At 43.0% G+C, this 21,585-nt stretch overlaps 1 protein-coding gene across 15 annotated transcripts in view; it reads left to right on the top strand.

The window, feature by feature from the left end:
- Window positions 1-21,585, top strand: part of gramd1bb (GRAM domain containing 1Bb) — a 141,186-nt gene that overhangs the window by 87,127 nt on the left and 32,474 nt on the right. The window contains exon 1 of one of the 15 annotated variants that reach the window (XM_078167236.1): window positions 6,599-7,144. The exons of 12 other annotated variants lie outside the window; for them this stretch is intronic. In XM_078167236.1, the coding sequence (XP_078023362.1) occupies window positions 7,122-7,144 (23 nt within the window). In that variant the 5' untranslated portion in view covers window positions 6,599-7,121. Of the gene's footprint in view, window positions 1-6,598; window positions 7,145-16,429; window positions 16,922-21,585 lie in introns of those variants that run through there. 2 more of the 15 variants (XM_078167234.1, XM_078167235.1) reach the window with 2 other exon arrangements.

Genomic DNA, 21,585 nt, shown 5'->3' with positions numbered 1-21,585 from the left:
CCTGATTTTCTGAAATTCATAGGTCAAATCAAGTTTTAGACACAAGGAGAAGAGCAAGAAACTATCGGCAGGTTTAGGTCGAAAGGCTCACTGACTTTATCTCCATCAGTGGAGGTCTGTTCTCTCTCAAGCTCAAACCTATTGTTTAGGTTAATAGAGATAATCCCAAACTCCATTTTTTACCACGTCTCTCTTCTTGTCTTCTCCTCCCTCTTGCTCTGCTTTGTTTAGTAATTATGAGCGTGCCTGTTTGAGGTTTGTTGGAAAAGAAACCTCGGCCTATTTTCATCCTGCTTGCTGCAGCAGAAACAGGAAATGGAAGGCTTTTTTAAATGAGTGCTTTAATGTCAGCACATGCCGCACCTTGTTCTTTTATTCATGGCGCACGTGACGGCCGCGCAGAAGGCCATCTGTATTTCACTTCAGCGCTTTTTCGGTTGACCTGATATCGATATCCGTCCCTCGCCTCGACGCTCTTTTTTGCAATCAAACATATGTTATTCATCATTACTGTCGTCGCTCTGTCTTACAGGCCCCCCTCCCTGGGATGCTTTTATGCTTCTGTCAATGTTGGCTGTCTGCAAAGTGTCTGCTCCATCCTCAGTGGGACGTCTGATGCTGGTGTGTTTGCTGCATAATGTTAAATTTACTCTGGCTTTCTGTTGAGCCGGTTTCTGGTCTGCGTTGCTGTTCCATGTTTGCATCTGTTTAGCCTTATCCCTGTCTGTTGCTTGTGACTGTTAATCAGTCATGTAAGCCTGTAGTACCACTCCGCCTGTCTTTCAACCACCGTCTTCTCATTCAAATACATAAAAAACTTGTGCACCTTGTTCGCAAATTGCAGTTTTTACTTTACACATTTGATGAAATGAAAGTCAAGTTTAAGTTATTTTTTGCTTCAGCTTCATATTTTTCATGCCGGATTAATTTCTTGATACACAGTATGTACAGTCACACACATGCATACTGTAGGCTGTGCATGCATTATTGCTCTCTGTCTTCCCGCTGTGGCCTTGAGGGTCAGTTCAGCAATAAACAAACAGCCATCCAGTCATGTGATCACCCATTTCCCTCTCTGATCTGACAGTAGAGATCAATCTATGGGGGTTTATTCAACATGAGCAGGGAAACAGTACAAGCATAATCTATAGTGCGTTACAGAGAGAGGAACGCCCACCAGGCAGAACGGGGAGAGTCAAACTGGCCACAGCATCCAACCCCACAGAGCAGTGGAAAGGGATTAATCCAGATTATCTCCCAGTGCTATTCTTAGAAACAAATGAAAAATCTCTGGGCTAGATTAGGGTTCAAGGAATGGTACAAAGGAAGCTAATGCAGAAATCACATGACTGCTGTTTTGCTGACTAATAATTAATGTCGTCTCTCCATGAAATATGAGTTAGACACTGTCCTTTTTATCTATCCTTCAAGCAAACTTTAAAACAAAGCAACCCAGAGTCATGATTTCTTTTAGAGTCCTTCCTACAAAGGTCATGTGAAGTCATCAGGAAAGCTGACTTTGCCTGATGCCAGTGGGAATGCCTTTTTTTTATTTATTTGATCATAACAAGTATTTTGCTGTAGCAGAGCTCAGCTGTGGTGTGGTCAGCAGGGGGCGTCAGTGAGAGGAAACATCTCTGACTCTGAGAGGTTGACTCTTCTCCTAGAGGAGCTGTCCATTCAGCACCACTGTGGAGCTGCTTCTCCTCAGCAGGCTGGACAGAGCACCAGCAAGAGTTAAACTACAGTCACACACAGACAGAAAGATGATACAGAATATTCGAAGAGAAACAAATGCTTGTCCTGCTGCACAAAATCCGTCTTTCATATCAGGCTTCGTATTATTTGCTGACGTCCTCTTCCTAATGGGGTGGGTCAGTTTGACTAAGCAAAATGCAATGTGCAGCCAGCCTCTGTGTGTTAAAACCTAAATAAACAACCTCCTGCTGGCATTATTTGATGTGACAAGCTACAGTCTGCTAATGTATCTGGGTGGGGACATTTTAAAGTGATGGCACATGATTCTTCACCTTTGTATTTTGGTATGAAACATATATTTTTCAGTCAGGTGCAGCTATAGCACAAATACTGCAACGCTGTTTTTTTTAGAAAACGTCACAATGACTCCTCTGGCTGCTTTGTTAAAATCTTTATATAAAGTATTATTGATGGAAATTATGAATGAATGCTCCTTGATGCATCAGCCACATTTGTAGAGGGTAAAGATGAACTTTACAGAGTGTAATTCTCAGCGGTCAGGGAGCAGGTGAACTCTGCGACCTTCCTGGATATTCCCAGAAATCATGGCCTCCAGTGTAATCCATACTAGCATTAATGAGGTGCACTATGGCTGCAGGTATTTTTTTTCCATGAAATTTTTAGCAAGCCATGATTAGGTGGGCACCAGATGGACTCTGTGTGAGCTGACTTAACCATCCTCTTACTTGACTGAAGCTCTGGCTCCAGCACTCACTGCTTCACCTGGGAAGGGATTAGAGCGCTCTCATATCTTTGCCTCTTTTCCTCTCCTCACTTTTCTCTCCCCGCAGTCCTACCGCATTCACAGTCGCCCACAGGGAGAGACAATGCTGGCTAACAATACAGAGCAAGCGTGTCCTCCTCCTGTTTGTTCTCACCTGCCCCATGGTGCAGACATGAAAGATCCACTCACCGATCCTCTTCCCTGTGTGAGTTTTTCATATTAACAACAATCACAATATGGTCTGAGGTGCTTTTAAAAGCCGTCAGCTGCCAGCTATTGATTGCTAGTTATAGATTGTTTTATGGAGCCCTCTGCAGCCCAACGTACACATGTGCAAATATGCAACAAAACAAAAAACACGCGCAGAGACACAGATAGACGTTGTAATCCACTTGCCAGGCTACCCTTTGGAATAATGGACCAGTGCCAACTAAGAGTCGTATTCACAATGTCAAGGTTAAAAATATGTTTTTAACTGTCTGGCATGTTTCCATCTGTGCTGCTTGATTTGTGCATCAGCAACCAAGGAAAAGCACAATAACACATCAGATAGCAAAACTACAAAACTGTGCTGTGTGAGTTTGGCACAAGAGTAACATATTATAGGCGATACTAATACTAAAGCTCATCAATGTCATCAATGTCTGTCGCAAAATGTCTTTAATGTCCTTAACAGCCTTTTCAGTCTCCCCTATGTGATGCAGCTTTACAAGGATAATTTGATTTCAGTTTAATTTGGAGTACAACAGGATTTTCTATCTAATATATAACAGTACAGCAGGTGTTACTTCCCCTGGCAAACTTTAGGCTCTGGTCCAAGAGGTAAATGGACGTAACACAGATAACGTCACAAGAGTATGTCACTGTACACATCACCAAAGTGAGGTGTTGAGTCAGAGCTGCTCTCTGATCTCAGTTCTGACACAAGTCCTGAACCTGGCACGGGGCCCGATGTCTGTAATGGCAGTGTGTGTCCTCCCAGACCAAGAGCCCAAGTGCAACTGTATTATCTGTGCGCTGTTATCTTTTTGGTCGCTTGCCTCTCTATCAGTCAGCTCTGCACTCACTCTCTCCTGGCAGCATCTGCAACTGAAAAGAGTAGCAGAGTGAGTGAACAAAGCTCAGTGACTCAGCAGGCTAAGCTCAGTAAGAATAACAACAACTTTATATTATGCTATACTAACAGTTTTTTACTTAGGGCTTCACCCATCACAGAGCAAATATAATCATCAATTAAAAGTTCAATCTTGGAAATTTCAGTTGTGGTTGATTTTGCGCCACCTTTAGTTACTGTTGGTATCAGCACACGCGGTTTAATACTACAGGTCACTGAGTTCTTGGGGCAGCAAAACAAATGTTTTAATAAAAAATTCAACCTTTTTCCATCATTCTGTGAGCAACCATGATCTGATTTTACGCTGCAAATAACATAAGTTTGCGGAAAGCAGGGCACAGTGAAATGAGCTGCTTACCTCGCTGAGTTAGAGTTAGAGACGCACAGTCTGTCGCCTGCAGCTCTTCATCTAACAGTGCAATATTTCAAACTAGCAGTACGTGCTAAGCTCAGTAAAAACACACTGTATTTTCTGTGACCCATTCATCTTTAAAGTCAACTTGTGTTTTGTGACTTAAATGCTTTTAATATGAAGCTGCAGCATTGTGGTTTACATTAGCACTAGGGGTGGGAATCACCAGAGGATCCACGATACCATATAATCACGACACTTAAGTCACGATCCAATATAACTGCGATTTTAACTATGTTGCAATATGCTGAGTATTGCAATAAAATAAAATATATTGCAATTTATTACCTTTTTTCAACAGTAAATTATGTCCCCCAAAGCAGCAAAATGTATCTAGTGGACTGAAAAACCAATAAATTACATAGTTCCAGTAGGCTACCGAAAGTTTAATTTGTATTTGTAATATTAATAATTTATATGATAATAAAATCATTACTTGTGACGATATATTTCCACACAAAAATATTGCGATACTATACTATATCGATTTTTTTCCTCCACTCCTAATAAGCAGTGACTTTACTGCATTTTTTCCAGGTATGTCACCCTCAACACTCAATACATAATACTGCAAATATACAGTTTTTATATTTTTTTTAGATATTTTTTGGGGTGGCATTTTTGCTTTTAATTGACAGGAAAGCCAAGTGTGAAAGGGGGAGAGAGAGAGAGAGAGAGAGAGAGAGAGAGAGGATGACATGCAGCAAAGGGCCACAGGCTGGAGTCAAACCCGGGCCACTGCCGCAACAGCCTCGTACATGGGGCACCTGCTCTATCCACTAAGCCACCGATGCCCCAAATATACAAATATTTCAATACTTTATCAGTGGGCCATAGGCGTGATTACCATTACGTTAACTAATTTGGTGTTAGATAGTGACTGAAGAGACATTTATTTATTTATATAACAATCCTAAACATCATTACTTAAAGGAATCAATGAGCCAAAAACTGTTAAAAAATTCAAATTAATCCACTAAATAACAAGCAAAATCTCTAGATCAGAGCGCACGTGTGTGTGTGTGTGTGTGTGTGTGTGTGTGTGTGTGTGTGTGTGTGTGTGTGTGGGGACAGGTCAACTAGAATGTGGTTTGCATTAGCGGCAGTATTAGCCACCCCTAATAAGGTGTAATTTGTAATGTGCAGGGCTTTAAGAAGATTAAACAGGGAGAATGTGCTGCACCCTGACCCAGTGCCTGTGGGCAAGTCGGCCTTTGTTTTTAATGACAGCTTCTGTTGAAGTTAATGGCGGTTGCTCTCTGACCTCTGTGGCCTGCAGTGATCAAGGGAAGAGATTAAGTAACCGCTTCTACAGGCAATCAGTGGACTGCAGTAGCGTAAGGGTTAATCCATGACAAATACAGTAGAAATTAGTTTTTGTTTGATTCTTGTTGTCATTTTTAGAAGTATTTTAAAATGTTTTAAAGTAACTGTCTCTTCTTGCACAGCACATAATGCAGTCGACAAAGTTAAGGGTTGCAGATTAACCACTCAAAATGAATGGTAAGCTGTTCAGTTTTACACAGAAGTTTAAAATAAAGTGTGCTTCTCATTTCTAGTTGTGGATTTTGTCAGCTGGCACGACAACTGTTGCCTGCAGATTTTATCATCTGTCGCTGACATATCCTCTATCCTAAGCTAAAAGTCCATGAGTTAGGTGAAAACTGTTAAAGATGATGCTTAAGACTGAAGCTGCAGGCAAAACGTTTGCCAAATGGAGCACTATGTAATGTGTAAATGTCCACAAACCAAAGACAGAGCAGGCAGAATTGCTATTGTTATTCCGCTTTCTGATAAAGTACCATTTTAGCTCCCACAAGATGGATCAGGTATTTCTCTAACATAATCTGTAACTCTGCTAAAAGGTAGTAGCCTGAAAATAAAACAGGCACCAGTTGTCAACTATCAGTAAACTAGTCAGCTGGGCATGTCAACATTTGCAGCTTACATCAGAACAGATAAACACACAGGTTAATCCCTTCCGTACCCTTTTGCTCTTGTGTTTTGGTTTTAAAACGACAGAAAAAAAAGACACCACCCTGCTAACTCTTGAGATTCACAATATCGCTGTAATCCAAAACTTGACAGGCCTGCTGTTGTAGGTCAATTAGACGAATGAGGACGATTACGAAAAGGTCCCAGTTCGAGTTAAACTCAGATTATTGCAGTTATAAAACATTTAGTAGCCAACTAAGCAAACTGAGTCACCATGAAGTCCGTCTGATTGATCATGTATGCTGAACACGTACACAGCGCACAGCTATAAACACGGGGAGTACCCCAGTACGCTCAATGCATTAAGAGATTAACAGGGTTAGCTGCTGACACTGATCAGGGCGGGAGTCCAATACAAGAGGAAGGAATTGCAGCAGGTCCCCCTCATTGGTGGGGGTCATTGCACAGGGGATGTTATGGCCAGGGGCTACTATCCTGCTCTAGTCCTCCATACTGGGCCAGCTCGGCTTATCTTGGGGAGAAATAGAGAAAGAGAGCCATCTAGGGAAGAGGACAGAGAACAGGAGGGAGGGAGGGGGAGGGTAGAGATCCTGCGCCTGCTCACTGTGAGCGCAGCAAGTGCAGCGTTCATCCGCAGCGGAGACTGAGGGAGAGACAGAGAGAGTTTGGAGCGAGCAAACAGACGCTGTGAGGGACAGTGTGAGAGCCTGACAGGAAAGGTACAGAGTTATAAAGGAGCAGCCACCAGCCATGTCGCCATTCATTTGCAATTGCTAGCCTCTCTGCTCCTGTTGCATGCTGCAGTTTGCGTTGTGAATATTGCGGCGCAGGTCACCTCCTTCTCTTTTGGGAAAACTGAAGAACCTCAGGGAGGTGTGAATTTCTGGCACAAGTGCTCAGCACTGCGGCACCTCGACACAAGCGAAGGAATGTAGCAGAAACGTGAGCACAGCTGAGGATCATCCTTCCAGACTTTGGTTCCCCCGACCGTCCATCTGTCTTTGCATCCACTCCTCCCTTCTTCCCTCCGTGCATCTCTCCTGCTCTGTGTATGGGAGGTGAGGCTTTGGCAGGCTGTCAGTCAGCATGCGGCGGTGTGAACGGGCAGCCCAGTGCCCACAACACGCTATGGACGTCAGATACTCCTCACTGTACTAATGAAAGGCTTCAAGCTCGCCTGGTAAGGCTGAACGGAGAGCAGAGATTTTCTCTTTGTGTGTGAGTGTGCGTTTGAAATGGAACCTGTTATAGCTTTAAGGCTGTCGTGTATGCAAAGCACAACCCAGCCAGGTGCAAGATGTCTGTGAGTATATTCTGGTGTCATGTGGCTGCATTAACATATGTCACTCTCAGACTACATACTCTCTTGACACAGCTGGATGCCCTGTCAAATCTGTGCCCTTTAAAGAGATTACATTCAGTATATTTATGTGTATCTGTGCATCTTCCCCATGCATGTCTATACGGTTATGTAAATCTCCAGGAAATGCACCAGTATGTAATAAGGGCAAGATCAGGACACTACTAAGCTGTGACCTGACCAGAGTATGTACATTCAGTGCAGCCAGTGTGGACTAGTGTGTGTTTTTTTCACTGTGACTGTGGCGACCCTGCTCTGCTCCCCTCTGGCGGGCTCAGTGTGAGCGAAGCAGCTGAGGAGAGGCACTCACGTGGCTGCCTGGAAAAGAGCAGGCACATGCTCCCTCCGTCTCTCCCCGCGCTTCGCTCTCTCCGTCTCTCCCCTTGCCTCCTCTCGCTTGTTTTCCTGTCCCCCTCATTATCTCACATGGACAAACAGATCCACATCCAGGTGGTCCCCGCTCTCACTTTCTTTTTTCACCTGTTTCGCCACAGTGTGTGTGCACTTTTCCATCATCCCTCCTTCCAGCCTCTCCTCCCCCTGTGTTTGTTTATGCTCCTCCTCCTCCTCCTCTTGCCTGATATTTTTAGAGACGAATTACAGAGCACTGCAGGAGGAAAAAAAAAAAACAGAGGGGGAGCAGTTTCAGCAACGTGCGTCCCGCTTCCTTCCCTCTCACTTTCATGAGGACCTCTCCTTTCCCCTGCAGGACCTCTTCTTTTCCCTAACGTCCCTGTCTGTCTTTCATTCTCTATATTTGTCTGTGTCCTTCTCTCTCCTCTGCTCTCAGACCTCAGATGTCCGGGGCCTCTTTATCATGTTGTTGCACAGAAACACTATTAAACCTGAGTCAACTAATCTGTTTGCAGCACCAGGCACAGACACAGGTTACTTCACCACTGAACAGCCATCTGTTAGCATCCCATATACACAAAAATGAACTGTCTGGCTAGCTCACTGGGTACACTTTGCAAGCCATGTTGCCATGTTATATAATAGCACATACGTATGTAGTTGTATTGTACCCAATAGGATGCATCTCCATCCTCTGTGAAAGTAAAACATGCTGTGTTTGTTAAGGCGAGTTTTAAACACAGAAATGATCCAAAAGCTTCTTTTCAGCTTTGTTTCAATTCACCTTGAAGGGGAGGAAAAATCAATCTTGGAACAAGTGATAATGATGCGGTATCAGTTTCCCTGTAGATTCATCAGTGAGAGGATCCAGCTGAAATCTCACTCTGGTTATTAGCATCTATTAGAGCTGCACTCTGTTCTCCCAGGGACAATCTGCTACGTAGGCAAAACTCTGACCTCGAGGTCATTCCATCAGTCAATACCTCAGTCAGGGCATGTGTTGTCCTGTGAGTTATAAACCAGTAGCCGCAAGCGGATATAGCACCGTATTTATCCGCACTGGATGCAGTAATTAATCTGCGCTAACTGGTTTAGCACTCTCCAGGCACCTGACTGAATCAGACAATGATTCTTGTAGTCTCTCAGTGTGTTTTTGTGGTGCAAAGGAATTTGTTCTTTCCATTTTTGTAGCCTGCTGATAAAATGAGGTAGCAAAAAGTTCAGAAATAAAGAGGAGCAGTTCACATGCACATAATCAGATTTAATCAGATGATTGCAAACTTGTTTTTACATGTAGAAAAACAAAAATAGAGTAGTTGAGATGATTATTGTGATCCGATGGAAACAATAATATTGGTCTTGGTAATAAGAAGAAAATCTCATGGGATGTATTATAAGCTGATGTCGGGGGAAGCGGGTGTCAAAGAGTTTTCAGGCTGGAACCAGGCTGCCTTGTTGGGTGCATGTTTGTCACAGTGCATGCTGTGATTGAGAGCCGTGGTGGGGGGATATTTTTGCAGCATTACTTACTTGTCAGAAGACAAGGCAGAGATAAGACCAAGAGAGACAGCAAGAGACCAAGTGTTTCCGTACATGCATGCGTGCGAGTGTGAGATTGCTCAGTATTTGGCAGTGGCCCCAGTGTGGGGATGTTTGCTCTTGATACAACATTTGGTGTGACTTAAATCTGCACACAAACAAACACACACGCACATGCACTCAGACACAGATGTGCACACACATCAGCAGCTGTAGCAACAGCAAGGCACCGACAGCAGGCTTGAGCTGGAGCTTACTCTCTGCACGTGGCACCATGGACAAGCCTGTTGTTGCTGCAGGACAGTTGGACAGACCGTGAGTGCACACTTGCATACATAAATGCGCGTATGTATCTTTACCCCAGACTGGTTCGGTCAGTTGTTCAGCTCCTTTATCTTATTGATTGTTGCCAATCAGAGCAGACTGTCATGGTCACGGAACAGAGAAGCAAAGGAGTGGAACACATGACTTCATGACTTCTGCTTTTACATCCCTTTGAGACTGCAGCTTTAAGTTCACGCATGCTTTCATACAGACAAACAGAACATTAAAGACTTTTGGAAACTTGCAGCATCCACCAACATATGCAGGGCTGACTCAGATCCTCACATGCAAACCAACCCCCCAGGCGTGTGCTATCCAGTACCAAGCTGCTAATGTCTCTCTGGGCTATTTTAAACTGACTTGAAAATTGTAGCTCCTGGGCCTCTGCACCAAGAAGATTAATTCCAGTATGTGAGGTATTAGAGAAGGAGATGGACAAGACCCTCTGCGTTAACTTTAGGTGAACTGCTGGTCGATCAGCCGGTCATCAGAAGTGATGATTAAGCCCCTTCACTTTAGCAAAAGTATTTCTTCTTGCTTTGAAAACAAGATCCTGACATGTCCTCAGCCAAGACTTTGTTAGGGACGGACTGGGAGGCTTGGAGCCAACTGCAGCCTCACAGATAAAGCACTGCACCATCAGACTGGGCCACAATGGACTTCCAAGTTCACAGCAGGGGCTCTGCAGTGAAGAGAAACGGCAGAATTGTTTCCCTCCTGGCCACAGCTTATTAACTCTCACTCTCTGTCTCTCTCTCTCGTCCCCTGTCCCCTTTTTCTTTTCTTTTTTTTTATTACTGCATCCTTCCCACAAGCCATTTGTCATCACTGATTATGCTCTATATTGTTCACTGCCACACTCTTCTGCCTGCTTCCAGTATAACCAACTTTTTTTTCTTTCTGCTGTGAGGGCATATGATTGATGAGTTCACAATAATTGATTGACACTCTCAAAAAAAACAGGTGCTTGCATAGCGTTTAATGATAAAGGAAAGGTGTCTAAATGGGTATTATCTGTTCATGTTAACAATGCACATTCATTTAGAATGACAGGTGCATTTCCTCTCAGGTAGCTTTTAAAACCTCAGTCATGTCGTGCTGTGGGAAGGAGCATTCCTGTTTTTCTCAGCTTCATTAATGGACTGGAAGCTGCATTTGAGGACAGACCGTCATGTGTACCTCTCCGTAATGGATGTCTTACGAAAAGGATCCATGTTAGCATTCCATGCACTTGTTCCTCAAATGGACCCTGTCCAAAAAATAAGGACATTTTCCATTAAACATTTTAAAATCACAATCAGAACCCGTTGCCCTCCCCTCCAAGTCTTGAACTGTGCTGTAAACCAGCAACATAGTCTCCTGTTTATCAGCCCACTCTCCTTTTTGTACTGTAAACTTTCTGTTTCTGTGTTTTCATGACATGTATTAGTTATTTTCATTAAGCTGATCTCTGCATGTGACACTTTAGTAACCCATATTTTCAGGGCGCCCCTGCAGCTCAGGGGAACACGAACCAAGAAGGCCACATCCGTACCACCTTGCTTAGGGTTCCAGTCCCACCTGGGCCCTTTGCTGCATGTCATCCCCTCTTTCTACCTTGCCTTTCCTGTCTATGTCGGTTTCTAAGGAAAGCAGAAAATGCCTTAAAAAAAGAAATCCATACTTCACCTAATCTACCTGATGTAAAACTGTATGGTATATAATGCACACCTGATGGTAAAGGAAAACGTTTAAGTCCCACACACTGTCAGCACTGCATTTATTTTAGACATGACAGGCAGATACTTCGGGGCACAAATGCAGCCCATACTGGTACAAGGGACTATAAAACTCTTTATCATAAAACAAATACTGATATATTAATTCATGAGAGGCAAGTTTTGCAATGGATTGATGTGGTGGTGACGCATATTCTTTTCTTCGAGATAGACAAAACTTGGAAGCATCAAAGGCTCCTATGTGGCATATATGCTGGTAGAGAGCTAAATTATCCAAAGACCCAAATAAAAATCAATTTTCAGGAACTAAGGAGTATTGTTAAGATGCCAACACCAAACACCTCTGTTCTGACGTGTGGTCATTTGATTCTGTGGTGTGGTGAGTGTGGATGAAAAATGTGAAACACATAGTGTTGTTCAAACTGAGGCCAAGGGTCCAAATCAGGGTCCAGAGCTGAGCCAGAGGGGGCCAGATGGACTCAGATGGACTGATCATGTGCTGCTTCATCTGGTTGTTTAACTTTTTGTGGCGAACGGTAAACAGAGTCCTGTGACTCGTGTGATACATACGTGCAGAATTTTTTTCCCGCCTGAAACACATGAACACGCCTCCCAGCCACAGAAAAATGTAGTTATTGAGGTGAGCTGCACTTTGCGGCTGCTTGGTGTGTTTTCGGTGAAGCTTAAAATTCATTTCAGAATTTAACACCTTTTCTTTTATCACCATATATTGGAAAGAATTTTAAATCAACATCTGACAACAAACAACTTGACAACATGGAACCGTCAAATTAAGACTATTGATTATTTAATTACTTGCAGAATATTTCAGGTCTAATTTTGAGGGTGAATTAAATGCAGCTTAGCAAAACACCAGTCATTTCTCCTTTTTGCAGTCATTCCTTAAACCATTTTTTTTTACCTCCATCCAAGCATTGTGGCAACTTTTCTTGATGTTACAAAATTTGAGTTTAAAAAAAATTAATACCCAGGTATACATCTCCTGACTTCACTTAGCTTCTCTACCCCAGCACTGAGATCACATACCCGCACTCTCTTTCTGTCCAAACCTCACCCTCTCTCTGCCCACTGCTCTTTGTCACCCAGCCTGTTTCCTTCCGCCCATATATCCCCCGCAGATGGCAGTGGCTGTGTCCTATCCCACTGGGACAACGTGTCCCACAGGGGCTTAATCCATTTGCCAGTTTCCTGTCCCCTCCTGTCCCTCTCTGACACTAAGTCCTTGAATTACCTCATCGGCCCGAGTAGCGCTCTTGAATTTAAATCAGTGTGTTTAATTATAGCTGCTTTTAAAACAGGTTCTTGGACTCAGAGGTACAGTAGGTCGTAGCTTCAATGAGAACCCAAAATTGTTACCGGCCCGTCTATGTTGGGTTGCCACACATTGAGGATAATTAGGCAGTTTAATTAAGCCTGGGACTAAATGCTTAAGTTGGGCTCCTGGGATAGGATTTAAATAGTTTTTGGAGAGGTAATGACATGCAGGAGTTTCACTCTGTATTTGCTTGTTTTCGTACTACACTGACACACAGTGACGTGTCCTGGTCTTTCAAACTTCTTGCTGTGAGTAAAATGGAGATATCAGCTGTCAGGGACCTGCTGATCACTCCTTTTACTCCAAACATGTTCTCAGCAAAGTGCACTTAAACTCCAGGGCTTTGTAGATAACTAATCATGTGTGTTAATGCTTTATGCAGCAGCAACAGCAGCAGCAGCAGCATCCCACCCTCACATACACAAACACACACACACCATCCCACAGCTCTCTGTTTCTCCCTTCAGTTGGGAACACTTCAAGTGGCGGTGCACATGAATGGCTTGACGGGCTGCCATGGCAACTGCACGGCCGAGACACAGTCAGGCTGACAGACATTTCCGACCCAGCCAGGCGTCGCCACATTGATGTTGCCATGGCGACTCGGTAAACAGCACGCCTTCCTCTCAAAAAGCTGAAGAAATTTGTTGGAGTCTATAACATTTGGGGTGTGTTCAGCTCACAGCTACACCAGAATGAATCGGGGGAAAAAATGAAATAGAAACTACTCAAGCCTGTCAAGCCTGTCAGCCTGTCAGTGAATAATACCAATGAATCAGCAACTAAGTGCCTGTGGCTGTTCATTAAGTACCATATTTCTGAGTGTGTGGACAATTTGACCATCTGCGTGTCCAGTGGGTGCAACAACAAAGAGAACAGAGGTCCCCTAAGTAGGTCAGTTGTTGGTGTGAGGCTGGGCGGGCTTATCTGGGCACACAGTTGTCCGGCTCAGTGGACCAGCTCCCTTTGTTCCACAGCATGGCTCCACTCAGCGATCCCACAGAGGCAGCCAGCATTGCTGCAGCCCAGGGGTCAAGTCTTTCCAGCAGCACCGCTCAGGGATCTGTTTGGTTCTTTATAGAGATACAGAGGTGATTCCTGAATGAGACATCTTTATGTATGTGTGAATGGATCACCTTAAAATTACCTTTTTAGTGTGATAGTTGGATTTTTACAAGTAAATAGTACTGATAAGACTTGTTTCTTGATTGCATATAGAAACACCAATTACCTAATAAATTCTACAATAAGTGTGTAACCCACTAAAAGTCTTGTAACCCGATGTTTGACACTGAGTTCCACTCCTGTGGGTGAAACCTTTCATAGTACAGGTGATATTTTCTAGCAAGAGCTGCGTACCATGAATAAAAGAGGGATTAGTAATACATCCACAGACTGTTTGATAGAATGTTCCAAATTGTACTCAGTTTTCTTAATGTTTTAATTTATATAGTGACTTTTTAGTGACAGCTTAATACTTTACAATTAAAAAAATTAACAAGTACAAAGAAAGCTAAAAGTTGGTAGAATATTTATATATATATGAAACTATCAGGACCAACTGCAGCAGGCTGAATGCACAGCTGGCACATGTCATGGCAGACAACCATTAATTCTGTGTAGAACAATGAGGGGACTGTACCTTCTTCAAATGAATTCATAAAAAAAAACTTGCATGGCATTGTGGCAGTGGATCTAATATTAATTTGCATTTTCTTTTGCAATTTTTCTGGATATTTGTTAAAAATTGTTTGTACTATGTTTGGATTGAAACCTGACTAGTGTGACATAAAGCCAGCAGGTAAATACCAGGACCCTGAAACTGAAGCACCTATGGAATTTAACCTTTGTTTATTTTATTATTTACACCTGTGCCATGTCCAAAAGCCTATCAGACTTCTGTTGCTACTACTAGTCGCCATGGTGTTGTCTTCTGCCTTGTCTGTTAGACGTTACTGTCTTCTGCTTTTGCTGTGGTTTTTTGTTGTGTGTGTTTCATGCCGAAGTTGTTTTTTTTTCTCCTTGTTATACTTTTTAACAATTCTGACTTTTTTACAACTAGTCATAGTGGTTATCAAAACAGTTTGCCAAAGGACTGCAGTTAAAAATTAGCCTAATGGCTAACACTGGCATATTTACAGAGGTGTTGATTAATGTGCAATGTCCTTTTAAATAAATAAATGAAATGAAATGAAACTAGAACTGACACAAAATAAAATACCAAGTCTGAATAATTGACTCAGGTTAAATATGTTAAAACCTCATAATTAATGAATATGCGACAGTCATCAACTTCACATAAGAGATATTTTAAGTAGGTTAAGCAGAAATTTAAATCATCATTCCCATGTGTGTTTAGCAAAAGTGGGACCAAGTCATTGTTTTTCAAGTCCCAAGTAAGTTTCAAGTCTTTGCACACAATCAAGTCCCAAGTCCTACAGTAAATGATGAGTTTCGAAACAAGACAGAGTAATAATATATTCAATTTACAAAAGTCATGAATACTTTTTAAAATTTTTACTCACTTGTTAAAACATGGTTACTGGACGTTTTTCATATCACAGGTTGTTTTTGTTGACCTTCGCATATTGTTCGTACGCAAACAGTTTTTTGGTATCCTTTTTTTCCAACTGTGCTAATTTAACGTTACGTCTTCATGGTCCTCTCCTGCAACTTGACTGGATGCTGCTGGACTGGTTCAAACAAAATGGATCTGGGAAATTAAGTGTCAACTTGCTGGGAATGAATAGTGTTGATGTCAGTTGATTCAGGAGATGAAGGGGATTGTGTTCATTTGTGGCACAGTTTTTAAATAACACTTGTTAATTGTCGGTCTTGAGGGGGAGGTATCAAGTGTCAGTCAAAAGGCTCGAGTACAGGTGAACTCACATGTCGTTTAAGTCCAAGTCAAGTTGCAAAGTCTTTTGTGGATTTTGTCAAGTTGAGTCTAAAGTCATCAAATTTGTGACCTGAGTCTGACTCGAGTCTGCACCTTTGGTGTTTAGGAGCATATTTAGGTAATGCTGCAGTCGTTCCTTCAAATACAAAACAAATCAACTGAGGTAAGCACTTTATGCTGCGGCAGGAATGATTAATGACCAAAGTTGCACTTGGCGAAGCATTAAAAAGCAGTTTTATAGCCTAGGGATCTGGACAGCACACAGTTTAAGGTAGATGGTAATGATGCACAATATATAATATTTCATATTTTCTTTTACTTGAATTTATTTACTGGACAGTACCACACAATTAAAAGGCAGTGGCCTCAAGGGACTATGAGATTACAGAATATGTAAGGGGCTTTTGACACCCTGGAGTCAAAATAAAACTGACTGACTTATGCCTGAGATACAGTATATCTTAAATATGTTGCACTTGTATTTACTTAACATCTTTTCATTTTGTAAACCTAAGATTGTTCTTTGCATTTACTTTTACTGATTTTAGATGCTAGTTAATTTCTAGTTTTCAAAGGAAAGGAAGTTGATTCATGTGTGAGTGTGGGTCTGTGTGAAACCATGAATTGTGTTCACCACAAACCCTAGTCTGGCTTATTGTGTGATTTAGAGGGAGCGTCGAATGTAAAATGACCTGAATGCCTGTGATGTCAGCCCCTCCATTCATGAAACACATGAATAATTGAGGAAGCAGCAGGCTCAGTGCACCAGCACCAAGTAGAGGTGGAATGCAAAGTGAAAGCCATCTCTTTCCTCATTTGCTCGGTCTCTGTCTTTCATCCCCCCCCTCTCTCTCTCTCTAGCCTTCTCCCTCTCTATCCGCTTGCACATTCTCCCTCAATCTCTCCCCATCTATTGTCAGTCTGCAGCCGTGAAATTCTGTGTACAAGAAGCAGAAATCGCGAGAGAAGAGCCCTGCTTGGATACTGGCGAATGCAGTAATCAGGCAGATGATTCAACGGCTATGAGAGCGGAGGAAGAAAAAGGAGGAATGGAAACGTGCAGGTTGCTAGAGAGAGCGAGAGCTTATCAGCCTCAATTAGACAAAGGAGGAGAGAGTGAACGATAGGAAGAGGAGGAAAAAAAGACTGATCTCCAGCTTCAGTGGTTTCCCTCCGTCTGCCAGGAAAATACGTTCTTTTTATCTCCCTCGGCTGCGTCCGCTTCCTCCTCCTTTTTCCTCCCATCCTCCTGGCATGCTCCACAACTCATCCACCCTCCTCCCCTTTATCCCTCATCCCTCTCTCTTCTCTCCTTCCCCCCCTCCTCTCCTTCCTCCTATGTCTCATCCGCGGCTCCCGCTGCGTGAATGAAGCCATTTGAAAAGGGCTGATCGCTGTGGAGCGGCTCTCTACATGGCTACGACCAGGTTAGTGCTGGGAAAAACACAGCCTGCCTACCTGACTGCTTTCAGGCACAACTATATGGAGCCTGCATAATGATTCTGCTCAGCAAGATCAACACGTACTATTTAAAGGGGGAGTCCAGGGAGGGGGCAGCTGCACCTCAGACCACCAATGCCTCTTCTTTGGCAGGTGGTGTTAAGGGCGATGTAAGCTGGTTATTAGGAGATCAGAGCTGGCCGGGGAAGATCAGTGGCCCTAAGCCTGCTAAAGAAAATCTCCCTGCCTGCCTCTTCCATCTTTTCTCTCACTCTCTCTCCATCTATCTGTCCAGCTACCTTTCTTCTTTTTCCACTGAGACAGAAAGGGAAGTGCAGTGCGCAATCCTCGGCATGATCCGCTGGATGAACAGCTCATTACTTGGGGCTGCCTGCGAGGACATGGTGGTGTTTGAGTGTGTGACGGTGGCCAACAAGGGCTGCCGCTGCCTTGAGGGCTGCTACGGCGAGGTGTTGAGGGACTGTGTCTATCAGCAGGGGTATGGTGGGCTCTGTGTTGCATTTACGAGTGTGTGTGTGTGTTAGTGCCAGAGTAGATGGGTGGGGTAGGATGAGTTTGATTATATAATATGTGCAGTTCTTGGGTGAGCTTTAATGTGGAGGGGATTGAGTTTGTAGTATTTGGTAGAGTAGGTGTTTGACGTTGGTAAATGTTTTTCTGCATTACGTGCTCGGTGTCCACACGCATGCTTCTGTGTACTGTGTGCATTCCTGTGTGTGCATGCGCAGTTGTCGCTGGTGAGCATGGTGTTCCTCATGACCTTTTCAAACCAAGCGGAGCTAAAGGGCCACTGCCAGATGGGTATTTTCCAGGGTCAGCAAAACTGTGAAAACAAGTGGGGCCCTCAGAAAGGCCCGGAACTCTGTTCTATTGTGAAGCTGAACGATCGGACAGCTTGAGCCACTCGGATTTAGAGCTTTAGAGCTTATTTAAAGAAAAGACTGTAACAAAGTGGCGCAAGCAGCATGCTCGTTTCTCTTTTAGTTTTTTCCTTTCCCTCTATGTGTAAGAACTTGACCTATTTTGAGTGACATGTAAGGGTTCTGTCTGATCAACACATGTGAAGTCATTCGTTTGTCTGTCTGTCTGCGCAGAGCTCTGTAATGCAGATGAGTTCTGGGCTTGAGCCTCTGGGACCAATCCCCCTCGCACAGTATGCAAATGAACATGCTGTGCTGTACAAAATGCTAGATTTTAGTCTTTTAATAATCAAGTAAGACGTTAACAATGCTCTACGCAGTACGTTTGTTTCAAAATAAGATGAGATTTACGTTTTTTTACCACATTATGGGCCATGATGTTTTTCATTTACTAAACTACAAGATTTATGGTTGCATGTGTAACCGGTTGACTCTAGTGTTGTCTGCGTTGTGTTGATATGAAGTGGCCAGACCATGGATATCTTTGGAGGCCATAACCATTTATTCCTGATAACTCTGACAGCAAGAGGTAAAAGAAAATCCCCCGTCAGGTACAACCATTTAAACTTGAGCCCCTACACAAATGAAGTGATGCAGGAATATGTTAGCATAAAATAAACTTATAAACATAGCTTAACGGCGCTAAAACACAGAAGTTACTACGAGATAGTGTTGTCACGATACCAAAATCTTTGTTTCGGTACCGATACCAATATGAATTTCGATACTTTTCGGTACTTTTCCTAAGGAAAAGTCCTTTTGGATACAAACCTTTAGAACAATAAATAGTAGGGGTGTAACGGTACCAAAAAAAATCATGGTTCAGTAAGTACATCAGTACGGACGTCACGGTTTGGTAACTCAAATGTTCCACCAAGTTGGTGTTGTCTCGTGATGTCTCCCTTTGCGAGGCAGACTTTCTCTTGCCTTTTTTCACATGTGCCAGCTGCGAATGTTGATACAGGTGTTGTCATACACACCACTTGTGCAATCTGTGCTCCAATAGGAACAAGGAAGGCGTATGTGTGCATAAATGAATTAAATAAATTAATGAATTGAATCAATTTAAAAAGTACCGGTATTTTCCAAACGCAGTATAGTACCGTTTGGAATACTCTAGTACCGCAGTACTATTTTAGTACCGGTATACCGTGCAACACTACTACGAGAGCAATGTTGCTTACCTCTCCCATGGAGCACAACATCAAAAGGGGAGAGGCACCTTTATAGGTGGGGTACTCCCAAAGGTGAACGTAAGGGTGCATAAACTGAGTATCAGACGTTCCACATATGGACTATGGAGGCCTAAGCATGTCAGGTAATAACAAATTTTTCATTACTGCTGTATAATTGGCCCTGTTACACATGTACAAATTTTAAATAAAGAAATACCGCATAGAAGTACAAAGAAGTATTATATTAATATCCATAAATTTGAATAAGGGATATCCTGTGTGAAGAAGTCTAGAAATCAGTCATTTACTGTACACAAACATCTTGACGGTCTGTCACTCGGCCTCCCTCCTGCTGTATTTCCCGCTCAGACAGCATCTCTAACAGCAGAGCTGCTGAAGTATATTTAGTCTCACTCTCTGAATATTTAAACCACTCTCTCTGTTCCCTGTTGCTATAGCAATATTCTAAGCTGAGCTTTGTTTGAGCTTTGGAGGTGCGTGGGCGGTGCTCTACGAGATATGGGTTTTTAATTGTTAAATTGTTTGTCAGCTCTCTCGCTCTCTCTCTACAGTGTATCAATGAGAGTAAGTGTAGGCCGCTGTGCTCGGATCACTTAATCAATGCAACGCAATAGCTCATGTGAGTGATTCTGAAAACAGCTTTCATCAGAGAAGCTCACTTTGCACTGACTCAAGCTCTGTTTCAGCTCTATGTGTTATTGCAGTAAGCCTTTTTAGATTGAAGAGAATTGTATGCTGTTTATCATCATCATCAACCTAAGGCAGATTTTCCTTCATGAGCTGTAAACAGCTGGGTCAATTATTCTACAGCTGAATAATTTACTGTACTTTTTTTTTATGTGATTCCCCCAAGCATCACAGTGCAGAGATAATGCCCCTGCAGGTACTCTGGCTTTATGTCAGACTCTCAGTGTTCTGTTTCATGAAGCCGTTACTGACAAAGCATCTGTGATAGATGCTTTTGTCTGCGCCTCTGCAGGCTAGCATCAGCTGCGTGTTCACTCTATCCACACCACCACGCTGGTTCAAAGAGCAAACTGTTGTGTGAATGACTGATATCGGGCTTAGTCATTCATATGCTGATGATGGATCCGTGTTCCCATTGTTTACTGCCGTGTATCTGGAGGTGATCCCTGAATTCCTCATGTGCTAAAAACAACAAGTGGGGGGTTCCTGTACCGGGAAAATCCTGTCTCTTACTGCATGAAGGGAGAGTGTGAAAGGCGATCATCTTTGTTCAGTTGGGACTTTGTTACCCAACCACAGCTCCTAAACATCAAAGGTATTGCCACTCAGGCAACCTTAAAAGAGCTTCACTTACCCCAATGTAGCCATTATATTTTATGTATCTAATATTTTTGTTTACTCCCAACCCATGTTGCCTTAGAGGCCAAACCACTTAGCCTGGGAACCAGACAAACCTGCAAGCTCATGTTTCATTTGCACTGGCAGATGCATCTGGTCCCCCTCCCATGCAAACAGATTTCCACCCAGATAGATCTGGGAAGGCTGATCGTAATGAATATCTTTCTTACATAGTTTTAAAATATTGATCTCTGTCTTTAATCATGTGTTACTGTGAGTCTTTATCGTGTACGCTAATATTCTGTGCCTAAGTGACCTGGTGTTTGTTTCTTAAATTGCTGTATTTTGGACAGAATGGACAGAATATTTGCATGTTGTCAGTAGTGCTGGACAGCGGCATGCACTTGTTGAGGAACTACCCCCGTGAGTGTCAGCTGCCTGGACTGCTATCAACAATTTGGAGGACAGTGATAAGAAATGACCCCAGTGGGCCAAAGAAAGATAGAAAGATCAGCATTACAGAACTGTAGAGAAACGACTGTTGCTCATTCAGCCTGAGACTCTGTTGAGGATTGACTTTGTCTGCTTGAAAGAGTGATAACAAACATCAGAAAGACACTCGTTGACTGTGAGCCTTTTGTTACAGAAACGTCCACTACACCAATCACAACTGTTTATCTAATATGGAGCTGGTTTAATATGATGATTGTCAGAGCAGTGTCACCGATCTCTGCTCTGGACAGTGCAATGTACAAGACTCACAATACTCGGATCAAACTATAGGCAACATCGATCAAATAAGGATCAAGATTCTGTCACTGCATTGCCTATGTCCTGCCTCAAAGGCTTTCAGAGACATATTTCAGTGTACTGTTTGTGTCATTTGAGAAAGTCTGTGACCAGAATGCCATTTCATTTCCTGCTTGAAAACGGATCAAGCACAACCCCAACTTGTGTATGTGGCTCAGCGCTACTTCACACATTGCACACGTTGCTCTTATTGGTTGCTAAGTCCATCGAATTGCGTCCAGAGGCATTTTGGTCTGTGCCCGTTGATAGTGCCGCTGGAAATCAAAAATGAACCGAGAGATTCCAGACTGATTCACATTTGTGAACTAGTCTGGGGTTAAACCTCAACCCTAGCCGGTCTTGCACCTATTCATTCATTCAACCTTTATTTTAACTCGGAAATACATATTTGCTATGATG

Source organism: Epinephelus lanceolatus, chromosome 4, assembly GCF_041903045.1.
Source record: "Epinephelus lanceolatus isolate andai-2023 chromosome 4, ASM4190304v1, whole genome shotgun sequence".
NCBI lineage: Eukaryota > Metazoa > Chordata > Actinopteri > Perciformes > Serranidae > Epinephelus > Epinephelus lanceolatus.
This window is presented reverse-complemented; position numbering and strand designations above follow the sequence as displayed.